The sequence below is a fragment of the Ceratosolen solmsi genome, unplaced genomic scaffold (genome assembly GCF_000503995.2).
Source record: "Ceratosolen solmsi marchali unplaced genomic scaffold, CerSol_1.0 scaffold10, whole genome shotgun sequence".
In the NCBI taxonomy this organism is placed as follows: domain Eukaryota; kingdom Metazoa; phylum Arthropoda; class Insecta; order Hymenoptera; family Agaonidae; genus Ceratosolen; species Ceratosolen solmsi.
In genome coordinates, this window is record NW_011948412.1 from 2,838,380 (window position 1) to 2,854,113 (window position 15,734).

Here is a 15,734-nt window from a genome sequence, read left to right on the forward strand (position 1 = left end):
ATGTTAGACTAAATTAATGTAAGATTGAGGCAAAGTTATAAATTAATCAGTCGGTAAAAATCTGAATTTTATTTTAACTTAAGTACTTCAGCATAAATTTGAATAAATTTCGATTTTCATTTTCAATTAATTTAACTTCATATGAGTCGAAATATGATCCTGATATCATAAGTAATATTCTCCAATAAATGCTTGATCATGAAGCTTATATGCAAGCATCCGTCTACGTGCATGTACGGTTAATTGATCATTAACGAGCACAGAGAGAGAGAGAGAGAGAGAGAGAGAGAGAGAGAGAGAGAAATCAGAGGAAATATCGATGACGACTCGAACTTGGTCATTCAAATGTCTGGCGCTGATCGAGTTAAATTCTATTAAAATTGTTTGACCTTTCACTGTCTTTCTTTCATGTCACGTAACGTTTGCATATAATTTTATGAGCACCAACGCACACCGGCAATACCAGTAACAAGATGTTTTAATTTTACTGAAGTGAGAGCATAAAAAGTAGCTCTTCTAGAGACGAACTTCTAGTGAAGTGTATACACGAATTCAAGAGAAAAGACATTTTTACTTGATTCATTTTCATTTTGTGAAATGTTTACAATAGCGTACACTATCATAATATATTTTTCCCTAATCATTAGGATTTACTTGTAATTTGATCCATCGAATGATTTTTTATTAAGTTATGTTTTGTATTTATTAAAATACATTTTAAAAATTAAAATTTTTCATTACAATCTATATAAATATTTGTTATTTTTAAAAAATATTCAATACTTTATAAAACTAAGCACAACTTTGATTATGAAATTAAATTTTAATAGTTTTAATCAGATTATCATATATATATATATATATGTGTTAATATTAGCACATATATGTTAAAATTTTCAAAATGGATCAGTTTATAAAATGTAAATGATGTATTTATGTTAATACGAATGCATCGTTATTTATAAAACAAAATAATTATTAGTTAATAAAAAATGTTTAAAAAGGCTATTCAAGTATAATTTTGTTATTCTTTTACTTAATATAACAAAATATATATCTAGTATTTTTCAGAATTTATACCCAAAAATATATTTATTTTAAAATAAGTCGAATTTATTCAAATATTATTTGAAAACTTATAAATGGCTTTAAGATTGTTTTAAGAAAGATTTATAATCTCTTAAATTAATGAACTGTTAATAAAATGAAGGTATGATTAATTAATCAGTAAAACAAATTAAGTTAGCGGTTATCTTGTAACTTTTATTTAATCTTTCTTTTAATTGATATTTTGGATTATTTATATTAAAATTATTGAGACTCGTTACAATTTATGAGTTAAAAACTATTTAAAAATTATTGATATATTAGAATAGTATTAGTAAATTCATGTAGGATCACTTGTTTGGATATTTACCGAAACTTACGAAAATTTTATTATATTTATTTCATTACATATAATAAATGATTAGTGGTATTATAGTTTATAAAACTATATTAAAATTTATTTATGACATTAATGTAATAAATATCATTTTAGATAACAACCAACTAAGGTAAATTTCAATTAATGTTCATTTATAAAATAAGAGTATAATTAACTATAATAATATATAAATATCTCTAATGAATCTAGTACATGAATCTACAGATATTTATATCAATTAATGCATATAAAAATTTACATATTAATGGATAAACAAGACTTTTAAAAATGAAATCTATTCAGCAATAAATTGAATGAAAATTAATAAATGAAATAAACTCATTCAGTACTTTTATTATTATTCTAATATTATCCAAAACTAAATCTTTTCAGATAGTGGTGGTAAATGTCTATAAATCAATGGAAATTGATATTTCTCACTATCAAAAAATATCGGTATTCTTAATCATAAAACAAAGTATAATAATTATAAATTAAATTTTATAAAAATATAGTTAATTATTAATATAATTATTATATATAATATTAAATCGAATGTTGTTTTTTATATATAGTAAATAAAAACTTAAAATTTATTAAATATGTTAATCATTTATAATCAAGAGCATATAAGTATGTTTATGTTTAAAACAGAATATGAACAATTTTATTATAAGGATATATTGTGATATTGAAAATTTTAAATAAATATATGCATATAAACTGTTTAGTTTTAATAGTTCCTGTATATAATACTAAGAGATTGATTTAACAATTAATATAGTTAATGAAATAATGAACAGTGTTAAATGATTGTTGAAGAATTAAAAATAATTAAATCCTTTATTTTTATATATAATTTGAATAAAATTGTATATCAAATTATAGTTAAATATGAAATTACTTAATCCATTTGGTTTATCATTATAAATTGTACACTTTCACAACATAATAAGTTAAAAGTATACTACTAGTGAACTAAAATTCAATTTCATTTTTCATTTGATAAACTAATATTTACAGTAGGCTTTATATGTTTTGGTTGTATGCATGCACTTACTGAATGGAAATATTTATTCAAATTATAATTCAAATTAATGACACTACAGTAGTAGTGGTAACGATATTTGGTGTGATTTGTTAATTAATTTCTTTCGCAGATAATATCAACGACGCTGGGCTCCATGAGAATTGGTTCTAGGCATCTGTGTACTGCACTGCTTAGAATTTCATCCAACAGAAAATGCACCAAACTAAAGAAATAAAAATCTTTTAGTTTTATCAATCACTATTGATTAGTAGATTTATTTATGGAGTACTATATGGATTCTGTTATTACAATTACTTTTTATTCTTAATTTTTTATTTTAATAAAGGTATGATGAATATTTTTTAAAAATTATATCATATGAATTATTAATTAAATTTAAAAAATCTTATGAATGAATAGTATATTTTTGCTTATATGTAAATAAACTTTAATAAGTACATTCATTACTAATATTTGAACATAAGCTTTTTTAAGCATAGAATGAAAATGAGTCTAATTTCAAATAAATACTTTGAATATAAATCAATATACTTTAGTTAATATACTTTAATATACTATAAAGAAATGACAATTCTTTTATGGAATATGTAATTTATGTAATTAATAATATCATTTTTACATCAGTTAATGAATATGGAATTTATTTTAATTACAGGTTTAAATTAAAAATTTATATTAGGTAGTAGAGTATTTTTGAGTCGCTATTACAATTACACCAAACTTTTCCAATGATTTAGCTTACTTATACTTGAATATATAAAATAAAAAAAAATCACTTCTATTCTTACAATCATAATATAGTAAAAATTTTAATTTGAAACTTACTTTTCATCGCTAACGAATCGCCAAAGATATAATTGAAGATAATGTGTATCTACTTGTATTTGTTGAAGTCCGAATTTACTGAACGTTCGCAGTCTGACACATTCTAGATAAGTCTATAATAATAACGTAAAAGTATTAGACAAAGCACAATCTATAACATAATACATATAGATGTCAGGAAAACGATGATTCGAGATGATGGTTGATTGTTAGAGAAGCATTAATTTTACGATAGTAAGTGAATAACGACAGGCTCATTTTATCATTGAATTATTACTTCTCCAAAAATTATCACCTGCACGCTTAATTCCTCCCCCCCCTCTCTCCCTCACTCTCTTTCTGTCTATATAACTCTCTAACTCTCTAAATTTAATATCCTTCTATATTAAGTGTATATTTAATTATTTTTTATTAAATTAGTCGTTTTATAAATTATAATATATTTTTTAAATTTTGAATATAAAATTAAAGTGATTTTTCTTATTTATAGTTAAATGTATAATATTAATAATAGCTAAATATACTTAAATATATCCTATGATTAAAGATATCTTGATATATATTCATTCGGTTCCAAAGAAAAATAATGTGTAATTATAATTTTTTAAAAGTGTCATTTTTTATTTTACTTTATGGTTTAAACAATTGAACGAATACTTTTTAGAAAATAAAATAAACTTAAATAATGAATAAATCAATTTTTCATGAGCTTACATATATTTGAATTTATGAAATTATATATCGTCAATTAAAAAGATTTTGAAAATTTCTTATGATTTTGTTAACTGGAGAAAATAAAGAATTTTATTTTTTTCGAAATAATTCTATTGACATAAAATTTCGAGTTTTCAAAGGTTATTCCATCATAAATATTGATTTAAATTAAATAAAAGGTCAAAATTAATTTTTAATCTTGAAAATGTTACCATTTTGCAAATTTTAGATAATTTAAATAAATAATTATTTTATGAAATTCTTTCCATTTACAAATATTTTTTGTGTGTAAAATACTATTGTTATAAGATGTAATTCCATTATTAAAATATCTTTACCTTGAGGCTGATTTTGATAATTCCAGTCAAAATTGACATTTTATTAAATTGTACTGATGAAAAAATTTCAATTCGTTCGGAAAAAAGTTTGTGTATGCTGGATACAAATGAAGAGTCTAAATGGCTTGGTGTAAAGGAAGACCAATTTGATCGATACTGATGCCTTGAAACACTAAAATAAGGAATATATTTGATAATTTAATCAATTATTATATAAAAAAGTAAAGAAAATGAAAATATTTATTTAATTATTACAAATGATGTCAATTAATTAATCTTAATTAAATATTTTGATATGTTTTAACAATTATTGAATATAAACGCATATGTAAATATTAATACAAAAGTAATCTCATTTAATAAACTATTTAGAATAGTTTTTTCTTCAATAGTATTCAAATATTCAGTAAAATATTAATGATTTTTCTAATATTTTATAAAAATACTGTTAGTTAGTATATAAAATAATTTAAAAAATAAATTGTTTGTAACCTATGAGTTTTTCTACTACTATCACTACTTCTGTCCATTTGTCCATCGATGTCATCATAGAGTGCAGTGACTTGTAATTCAATTGCAGTTATATCCTCGACAACGCGTTTCATTACTGCTCTAACAGTTCTTGGTTCTATTGTGTGAAGCCAATCACGAGTTTCTATAGATTTTCTTAGCATCTGTGATACTGTCAGTCCTTGTAACCGAACAAAGTGATTTAAAAGTTCTTGAGCAGCTTTTTGAAAATTATCGCAGATCTCCATTTCAGAAGTTACATCACTTTTAGAAGATGCATATTCGTCTACGTTAAATAAGTTATCTGTTGAGCTGAGCTAAATAAAATATTTTATTGTTATATCCTCTAGTTAGTATTATAAAAGAATTATAGACAATAACAAGCTTTAGATTTCTATTAGTTATTTGCTTTGTTTCAATAGAAGTTAAGTTTTTACTTTGCATCTTTCTATTTTACTAATTTCATTTTTATTCTATATTTATAATCTAACATCATCTGTATATCACTTCATATAGTAACAAAAATTTAACTATTTTTATAAAAATTAATAGTTAATTCATATAGGTTTTTTATTTAAAAAAATAAATAAAAATATAAGGTAATTTGCTATACAGAAAACATTAAAAATAGTGTATATTTACATTATTCAACTAAAATAATAAAAATAAAAAGCTTACAAGATAGTGAACATTACTGTCTTTAAATTCAAGGCACATTTTACTTAAGAGTAAGAGTAATGTTGGTGGAAATTTAGGAGCATCTAATCCAGTACAAAATCCATTTGCAATAGCGGTTAAATGATGGAGAAAACCGATTACTAAACCTTCTCGTACTTCATCAATACAAAAACGTTGTAAAAACTGTGGTTTAAGTCCAAACGACAACTCTGGTTGTAAAAAAACCTAAAAAAATAATGTTATCATATAAGTCATATATTATATAGATATAAAGTAAACTAATAACATTATAATTAATAAAAACCGCATTAATATATTTTCTTTTTATTATTTCTTAAATTTTTATAAATAATATATATATATATATATAAATAAATTTTGAAATGTTACTTTAAATATTGTAAATATTTTCTTTTGGTGGTTTGGTAAACATAAATATAAGGTATTAATAAAAGAAGTATTTAAGGGCACAAACCAATAAATCTTGTAAAATTCCTTTTATTTTCTCAATGGTGGGCATTACAAGTAGAGCTTGAAGTTCTGCCAAACCACCATCACCATTCGAAGATACTTTTGATGCTAAAGTTTGTCTTACCTTAGCAAGAGTTTCACTTAAGTATTGTTTTAAAGCAGAGAGATGATTTCGACATTGCTTTCTACCTGCAGTTATAACAATTTCTGTTCCAGTTCTAGAAATATTTTATAAATAATTAATTTGATAAAAACATCTTCATTTTTCTTGATCTTGAAATTTATTTTATGTGTACTGTGTGTGTGTGTGCGCGCATGTGTATGTGCGTATGTATATATTTACCTAGAAAAATCTGTATCTTCAGAAAGTACATTCATAGCCTGAAGTCTTCTATAAAATCGATCTAATGCTCGGACTAAAATCACAGTATCAGCTACATTTTCAACTCTTTTTTTTACAAGATCAAAATATTTTTTCATATTATTCATAATAAATGTATTTAAACGAGAAACAGCTTTTGTATCAAAATCATCACTGAATTCATTTGTATCCAAAGGTGGTCTATTTACAAACATGTCATTATAAGATGCAACAATTAAACATAAATCACTTAAAAAACCAGAACTACCCATATCAACAAATTCAATAATATCATTTTCACACATATCTTTCAAATTTTCAAGTAGTTCTGACAATCGTATATCAGCATGAATTAGAAAGTCAGCACATAATACATCAGTTGGTTCTTTTAATTGAAGCAGCAAATCAATACTTTCTGCTAATAATTTAGTTGAGGCTTCTCTTTTATGAAATTGAGTGCGTAGTTTATCTTTTAATTCATCAACAATTTCTTCACAGTCTTTTTGTATTCCTTGAAAGGAAGGCATATTACCATATTGGTTTAATACTCTTTGTGCATGAATATAATCTTGAACAGCCTTTAAAAATATTTTAAATAATTTATTTCCTAATTATACATTAATATTAACAATACATATACCTGACTATAATTTTCATCTTTTATTCTATCTTTTAATTTATTTGGTAGCTTGAATAAAAATTGCAGTTTTTTTAAAAGACTATGAACTGATGATAATCTGGTTATTTGATGACGACTACTTTGTAACGTTGAAGATATTTGTTCAGAAAAAGAAGTAATGCTATCCATATTTTTTGCCAGCATATCCATTGATTCTTCCATTTGATTGAAATCATATTTCATCTAGTGGAAATAAATATGAACATAATTTAAATAAAATTGTGTACTAATCATAGAAGTATGTAATCATTTTATTATTCTATTTTGTTTTTATGGCAAAATTTAAGTAATTGTAAATAAATAAAAATTACCTTACGAACTGTATCTGTAGCTGATATAAATTTATTGTAGTTCTCATATACAAGAGTTTGCATATCAGAGTGTAAAGTTTGTGTATCATGAATGATTTCTACTTCATGATCCATAATCTGTTTAAGGTTATAATCCTTTAAATTAAAACAAAATTGCAATTTGCAATTTATTAATTTTCGAAAATGTTAATAATTTTAAAAAAATAAAGAAATTTCATTGAATTGTTAACAAACATTATACTTTATACTAACCTTAAATAATTTCTGTAAATATATTTCAGCATCAAAATTTTGTCCATTAAGGTCGTATGGACTGTTACAACTTTCTAATGTCATTTTTAAATTTATTAAATAAATAAATAATTTAATAAAAATATATTATTTGTTTTTATCAATCTGTATTATTTATTATGAAGATTATGGATTTTTTATGGGATTCAGATAATTCTAATGTATATATTTTAAATATTTTTTCTATACTTTAATAATAGAATTTTGACATTAATCACATTTTAAACCGATATTTCAAGTAAACATAGAAAGTCTAATCTTTAATGCTCTTCAACTGATTCCGCTGTAGCAAATTATAATTATAATATAGGAATCGTAAGTATAGAATACAGAACCTAGTGGTTAAATTTTAAACCAATTTATTATTTTAATATGGAATTCCAATTATTGATAAGAGAACTGAAGAATTTATTCGGGATATATAAATAATATTATAGAAAGTTTACAAATTGAAATCAATTCAAGAAATAAAAATTGGACTTTTGTAAATACTTAAAATTGAAAATATATTTAATTTTAAAAAAATATAATTATTATTTAAAAACAATTCTGTACTGCCAGATCGATATTCATTATAATAATAAGTATGTCAAATCTTATTTATATTATAAAAATGAAAATATTTTCAAAAAATAATAATAAAGTTTTATTTTTACCAACTCATAGTAAGTAAAAAATTATTTGAAAAATAGAATTTTTATCATATATATTAATAAATGGATATCAACCATTTTTTATATATTAATTAATTTTTATTTATCTATATTTATTAAATATTTCCAATATTGAATTATTTTGCATATGAACAACATTGACAAATTTATTTCAATCACAAATAAAAGCAATGGTTGTTCCATTCTTCCTACACATTTAGGTTTAATGCAATACTCCTATGTACGTGTAGTACTTATTCTGTTATAAATTTTTTTAGGATTGCAGAAGAATGAAAAATTTCTAATTGATATGGTTCCTATATTGTTAAATATAAATTTTTAATATAAATATTGTTAAATTTAAATATAAAAATAATTGTATATTTAGAAATTTATTGAAATTGAATGCAAATGACATGATACCAATATTAAATATGCTTAAATCAATTTTTATCTTATATAAAATTAATTGATTTATTATTTTATTAATTTCTAATCCTGCATTACATTTTTAGATAATGTAGTCACTTATGTAATTAAAAAATTTTAATAAATTAAAAGTTTATTAAAAACTATTGTTTTTTTTATTTCAAAATGTTTAAATAAATAACAATTACACCTGATATTAAAAAATGAAAAGAAGTGATATAGTTTAAAATTGTTATTTTTTAAAAAAGTATTACTGCCAATTTGGATTATGCGAAGATTAAACAGTTATATTTTAAATTGGAAAGTTTAAGTAGAAAATACATGCAATATGTTGATTGGTTATTGGTAGGAATGACTGATCAATAAAACGTAATTATTTGCATTGAAATATTTTACCAAGAGTAGAAAAATCAATTCAATAATAAATTAATCAATATAAAGATTAGAAAGATTACCTTTTCTGTGCAAATTTAATAATGTTAATATTGAAATAAAATCCTTATTATTAGCTTTAAGCAACAACTGAAAATTCTATAGTGACAATTGTCAATTATTATTGCATATTTTATGTTTAATAAAAAAAGTTACAATAAAAATGGAATCCCTTATTGATTATTTTCGATTAATGAAAGCTAGTATAAACATATTTTAATATATGTTCAATTTAATGCATATATACACATGTATGTATATTTATATATTTTAAATAAATGTATAGGTTATGAAACTACATGTTTGTAGTGTTTACTAGATGAAAATTTCATAGGTGCGACTTATTTCTTTTATTAGTTACGTCTTCAAAAAATATATTTGAAAATTTATAATTTATAAATATATGAATTTCTTTTATTTTCGTAGATGGTTTTGAACAAACTTTAGTATCTTATGTGAATCATTTAATTTTATATATGAATTAAAACTTTTTGTATTTTGTTTAATATTTACTATATTTATTGTTTAAAATTTCAAATAATTTATTAAGAGAAAATCTTACAATCAGTACATTAGAATAATAATCAATATGAATAATAAAGATATAAATATTAATTTTACAATATATAAAATAAGTAACAGTATTGTAATGGTATTACATGTTTTGTATCTTATTCTTTCTGTAGGTTACAATTTTGACTATATTAATTTTTGACAATGAATATATATGGATGAAGAATCTATAATTGATCAATTCTAATTAACTATTTTTCAAGATGCCTCATCCTTGTGTAGTCTGTGGTCGTTCTCGCATGAATCCAAACAACAGAGTGGAAGAATATATATTTTTTGGATTTCCAGTTAATGATGAATCTCGTTGCAAGAAATGGTTGGAATTCTGTTGCAGAGAAGAACTGTATAAATTAACTAAAAAACAATTACTTCAAAGGATGGTTTGCTCTAAACATTTTTTAGTGTCAGATTTTGTAAATGAATTTTATGATCGATTAAATAGTAATGCGGTACCATCTATTTATGATCCCAAACAAAGCTTATATAACATTGGTTGTGTTTTATGTGGTCGTTTTCGAAAAAATCCACCTGGTCCAGAAAATGATAAAGCAACTTTTCATCATTTTCCTGGAGAAGAATTTCGATGTTTGGAATGGTTAGATTTTGTTGGTGTTGATTCTTATTATAGACTTACTAGGAAGGAAATAATGTTTTGTTATATTTGCTCAAAGCATTTTGACAAATCTCAGTTTTTACAAGGATTTCATAATCGATTAATTGACAATGCAATACCAAATATTAAATACCCAGATGAAAATGATGATTATGATGAAGACAGGTGTGATTTTGATCAAGAACTTATAGATTATGTAGAATTATTTAATTCTTGTAATAAAGATAATAAAAAGATAAATCCTTTGCCTTTGGCTATTTTGGGAAGTCAGGCTTGTGCATCTTGTGGACGTGTAAGGAGTGACCCAAAAAATAAAATGCAAAAGTATAAATTTCATCCATTTCCTGCATATGAAATTGGAAGATGTTTAAAATGGTGTCAGTTTTTAGGAAGAGAAGATATTTTAAAAATGTCTCCTAATCAGATTCGACGATTGGTTTTATGTTCAGCACATTTTCAAGCTGGCCAGAATTTCAATAATGGAAATGGACCTTGTGATGCAATTCCCACAATTAAGAAGTGTAATAACGATATTGAAGTTCTAACTATTGTAGATGATACTACAGATATGGAGGGAGAAGGAACTAAAATTGTTAGAGCTTCGGTGTCAAGTAAAAAGCCTAAAATTGATCCACAGAATAAGCCAACTCCTTTAGCAAAAAAACGAGGCAAATCTAAAAGACCAATTTTTATCAATTTACCAAAAATAGATAAAAAATTTGATAATTTTCCTATTAAAAAACTTCCTATTCCAACTGCTAATAATTGGAAATTAATTACTAATCAATTTCAACCAATTACTATATCTAATAATATAGTGAGTAATGTTTCATCTGACATAAAAAAAGTAATTTTACCATTTTCTGGAGATATTACAAATTTAGGTGCTCCAATTCCAGTAAATAGTTTATCAAGTATACCACCAGGATTGTTGATAAAAATCAACTTACCTGAACACAACAAAAATTCTTCAAAATCTATTAAGAAAGCAAGAAGAAAAGTTGTACAGCAGATACAGGATAATTCATTTAAATATGTTAAAGTGGAAGGTGAAGTTAAAAGTGAACTTGAACAAAATAATGATGTTGAAATTGTACCTGATAATAATATTTCAAATATAATCAATTTTCCTGAACCTTCTTCACAAGAAATGATAGAAGCAGATTTAAATATGAGTAGGGATGATATATATATGAATCAATTTGATGAAGCTGATAGAGAAACTGTAGTAGTAAATGAAGAATCATATTTTAATGAATTTGAAGATGAAATGATTATTGAAGAAACACGGCCAAAACTTAGGATGTCAGCTAGATGTCGAAGGACACTTATACCAATTCAATGCGAGTTGCGACGTTTTCTTAATAAGCTTAAACCTCACGTAAGGAGGTTACCAAAAAAATCTAAAGCACAAGTCAAACTTGCCATTGTTAATATGGTAATTGATCGGTTGTGAAATAAAATAAAACTTAATATTAATAGTATGATAATTATGTGGTTGTGAATTATTTTATTAAGATTATTAGCACATAAAAAATATTTTGAAAATTAACTATTGATCTTTAAAGATAATATTAGAAAATATTAAATATAATTATTTATACATTTTGCATTGCATTTAAAATTCAGCTAAATGTTTTTATAGTAATATATATTAATATTATTTATCTAAAATATTTTTCAGATAATTTATAAATATCTTTAATATAGAACTTTATATTATTAATAAAAATATATATAAATGAGCCTTCGACAAGTCAAATAATAATATTTGCAAATGGTACAAAAGTTAAATTTCGTTTAATAACGAAATAATCATTATATATAATTATTTAAATAGTAAAATAATAATGTTTCATAATAAAAATCTTATATTTTGACATTTGAAGGATCATAATATATATGTATATATATATATATATATATATATATATGTATATAATCTAAATTTATTGAAATTGCTTCTATAAAATTTATTTTCAATTTTATGTGTATAATTATTTAATTAATACATATTTACATTTTCATTCGTGTTTTTATTTATTTCAATCATTTTTCTTTCAATTTAAATAAATAATAGTTCTAATTATAAGTTTTATTAATTATTGTATAGAAGAAACTCTTACTTTTTAACAATAAAGATTTCAATATTTAACTTTTAAGGTTTATATAAAATTTATAAAAATTTGTCATTAAATTTTATTGAATATCTCTACACTACATATATCTAAATTATTATTTACATATAAATAATAAGTTAAAAAACTTTATGGTTTAAATATTTGTTATCCATAATTTTATATTACAATTAATAAGTAATTCATGTAATTACATGTTGAGGTAATTAAACAATTTATTATTTATTTCAATATTTTAATGCTGTAATCATTCTATTTTTTTACAATTTGAATTTGCTTCAAGTATTGTATTACTACTGATATACTGTATTTTATTAAAATAATTTAAAACACATTATAAAGTTAATTTTTATTAGTAATAATATAATCATAATTTTAAGAAACTAATTTGTACATACATATATTATAATTATGTGCTCAAAAAAGCTAATTTACGTACAATATTTACATTTGAGTTGAACTCAATAATTTGCTGTAACAAGTAACTTTGACATAGAAAATAGATACTAAGAAGACACATATAAAAGCTAGTTTGGAGTTTATCAATTCGTTTATAGTCTTGTTATACAAGGTTATTGTACATTTTAGACAAATTAAAAAAAAAAAAATTAAATCTATATTAAGCGTGATAATTTAAATTATGTATATTTGTACAGTCTATATGAACTAAATAGTTAAAATTAAAAAACATATAATTGCGGAATTAATTATGATTATTTAATCGTTTTTTCAATACTTTTATGTAAATATGATTTTTTCATGTTAAATTTATGTGAATTTATAGGCTTAAATTAATAAAAAAAATCATTTTTAAGTAAAGCATGCAGTGTGATTATATATAAAAGAATATTTCTAGAACTAAATCTAACTACGCAGACTTTGCAACCTATTTTTCATGTCTTCAAGTTCTTTATCATCATTGAGTTCGTCAATATCTTCTTCTTTGGATGCAGATGCTCCCAGGGTATCAGTAACAACATCAGGTGCACGTCCCATTTGTCCAGCAGTTACTTCCCATAGAATCTGAATATTAAATAAATTCTGCTTGATTAAATATATACAAAAATAGATACAAAAATATATTTATAATTGAAAAAATTAAAAACGTATAAAATTATATATTAAATTAAATTAATATAATACTTTGTCTACTTCTTCATCTACAGCTTCTTCCATTTCTTCCGAATCTTCAAAAGAATCTAATGTTTCATCCATCATTTCTTCAATTATACCCGCTTTCATCATTTCTTTTGAAAGTTCTCTCATAGTTGCTGCTACTTCAGGTACTTTGATAAGTGCTTGCATTGCCTGCATAACTTCTGTAGATTTTGATACAGAACCTGCGACTCTTATAGTAGCCAGTTGATTTTTCATTTGTAAAGTAACAGAATTTAAATGTGCTTTTGATGTATGTAATTTGTTACATGCATTTCTAGCACGGATAACTTCTTTTGCTAAGATTTTACAAACATCTTTATCACCTTTTTTGGCAGCATCTTTTAAAGATCGTTTTACTTTATCTTCTTCTCTTTGAATTGCTGTAGCAATAGGAAAAACATATTTATATTGTAAAATACATTAAGCAAAATAAGAATATAAGTTTATAAACATTGTTTACATTTCATTGGAATGTACATTAAATTTTATAACAATTTAATTTATTTGTAAATATTAACATTTACTGAATATTTGTCAAAAATGAATTTTGTCAAATTGTTTTAAATCTAGGATCTGACTCACCTCTAACCTGTCTATCAATTTGATTACTTTCTTTGCGTAATTTATGTGTCCATTCATTAACCTACGATTATTAAATATTTAAAAAAGAAGAAAATAAAAGTAAAACTGCAATTCTTGATAAATATTACCATTTCTTTTGGATTTTTATCTTGTGATCGCCCAAAAAGACCCATTTTTGTTAATTTAATGTGATGAATTTTGACAAGCAGACTGCACAGTGCAGACAACTATACAAATATCATAGACTTTATATTAGAGACAGATGGAAAAAATATTGACAATTCTATTTTAAAAACATGGAACGATTTCTATTTTAAAGAATCTAGTTGTTTTTTGCTAAAGTTGTTTTAAGGGTATGCAACCAGCGAGGACATGCTACATATAAACACATTTATTAAATGACATTTGTCAAGTTCTAAATTTAGATTTGGAAGGGATTTACATGTTCATTTATGATATTTTTGGTATGTAGCTAGCGTACACCAATTTTAATAAATAAAGAGACAATGATATCGCATGTAAATAAAATGCAATATTGAAGATATATATAATTTACCATATATATAATATAATTCAATATATAAATAAATTATTAAAATTTAATTCAATTCAAGTTATTCTAGAAATTCAATTCAATTATTTAATTAAAAGTAATGTATAACTAGTCAAAAAATGTAGTATAAAATATATATTGATATAAAATTTATAATTGTTAGTATTATTAATTTTTATTGAACAGTGTCCTATCGATTTTTTACAAAATAAATTTGGAATTTTATAATTTGAAAATAAGAACATATTAAAGTGGTATAGAACTTCAGGTATAATTTAATTACTTATATATTTACGTCATGTTTCAAGCATTATATAAGATTTAGTAAGTATGAAATAAATAGATTTGAGTGCCTTTATTATATATTGAAAGTTGTAAGTAGATGTTAAAAAAATAGGTTCAGAGAGAAAAAAGACTATTAAAAAAGTATAGTTTTTAATTTAAAATATTTTATTTTAATAATAATTTGGGAAAAATAATTTTAACAATAAGTATCTTAATATATTACTGTAAATTTCATACAAAAAATATATAAAATAGTGTTTAGTCTTATTATGTGTATTATAATTGCTATAATTGCTATAATTGTGTATTTCTTATTAGTTATTTTTAAATATATATATTTTTTGTATAGAGTTTTAAATATGCATAAAACAAATAATTATATAAAATAAAAAAGAAATAATAATTAATAATCATCTGTTGTATTCATTAGAAGGTCTTTCATAAAATGTAAAACGTTGTTAAGTGTTTTTGTCCTTCTGCTTACAATCAGATCTTCGTTAGCATAACGTTGGTACTTGTACGGCGGCCCACCATTTTCACTGTTTACATTATTTTGTGGTTGACTCAATTCGCTGAAAAGCGGATTACTCATTTCATAATCAAATTCAGTATCAAAAATGTTATTTTTATTGCTTTTTTTTCCAATACGTATGTTTTGAAATG

General features: G+C 22.8%; 3 protein-coding genes across 3 annotated transcripts; 1 reads left to right on the plus strand and 2 right to left on the minus strand.

The window, feature by feature from the left end:
* Positions 1-2,404: 2,404 nt before the first annotated feature.
* Positions 2,405-7,715, minus strand: Vps51 (vacuolar protein sorting 51). Its single transcript, XM_011505976.1, has 10 exons — positions 7,617-7,715; positions 7,365-7,499; positions 7,015-7,236; positions 6,357-6,952; positions 6,018-6,231; positions 5,543-5,767; positions 4,847-5,181; positions 4,355-4,526; positions 3,303-3,415; positions 2,405-2,679 (listed from the first exon to the last, which is right to left on the minus strand). The coding sequence occupies exons 1-10, from the start codon at positions 7,698-7,700 to the stop codon at positions 2,571-2,573; spliced, it is 2,205 nt and encodes a 734-aa protein (XP_011504278.1). The 5' UTR covers positions 7,701-7,715; the 3' UTR covers positions 2,405-2,570.
* Positions 7,716-9,868: 2,153 nt separating this feature from the next.
* Positions 9,869-11,852, plus strand: LOC105367323 (uncharacterized). The gene has a single exon (XM_011505988.1). The coding sequence runs from the start codon at positions 9,946-9,948 to the stop codon at positions 11,809-11,811; it is 1,866 nt and encodes a 621-aa protein (XP_011504290.1). The 5' UTR covers positions 9,869-9,945; the 3' UTR covers positions 11,812-11,852.
* Positions 11,853-13,344: 1,492 nt separating this feature from the next.
* Positions 13,345-14,463, minus strand: Vps24 (vacuolar protein sorting 24). The gene is made up of 4 exons (XM_011506001.1): positions 14,362-14,463; positions 14,234-14,294; positions 13,637-14,031; positions 13,345-13,516 (listed from the first exon to the last, which is right to left on the minus strand). The coding sequence occupies exons 1-4, from the start codon at positions 14,404-14,406 to the stop codon at positions 13,358-13,360; spliced, it is 660 nt and encodes a 219-aa protein (XP_011504303.1). The 5' UTR covers positions 14,407-14,463; the 3' UTR covers positions 13,345-13,357.
* Positions 14,464-15,734: the final 1,271 nt, after the last annotated feature.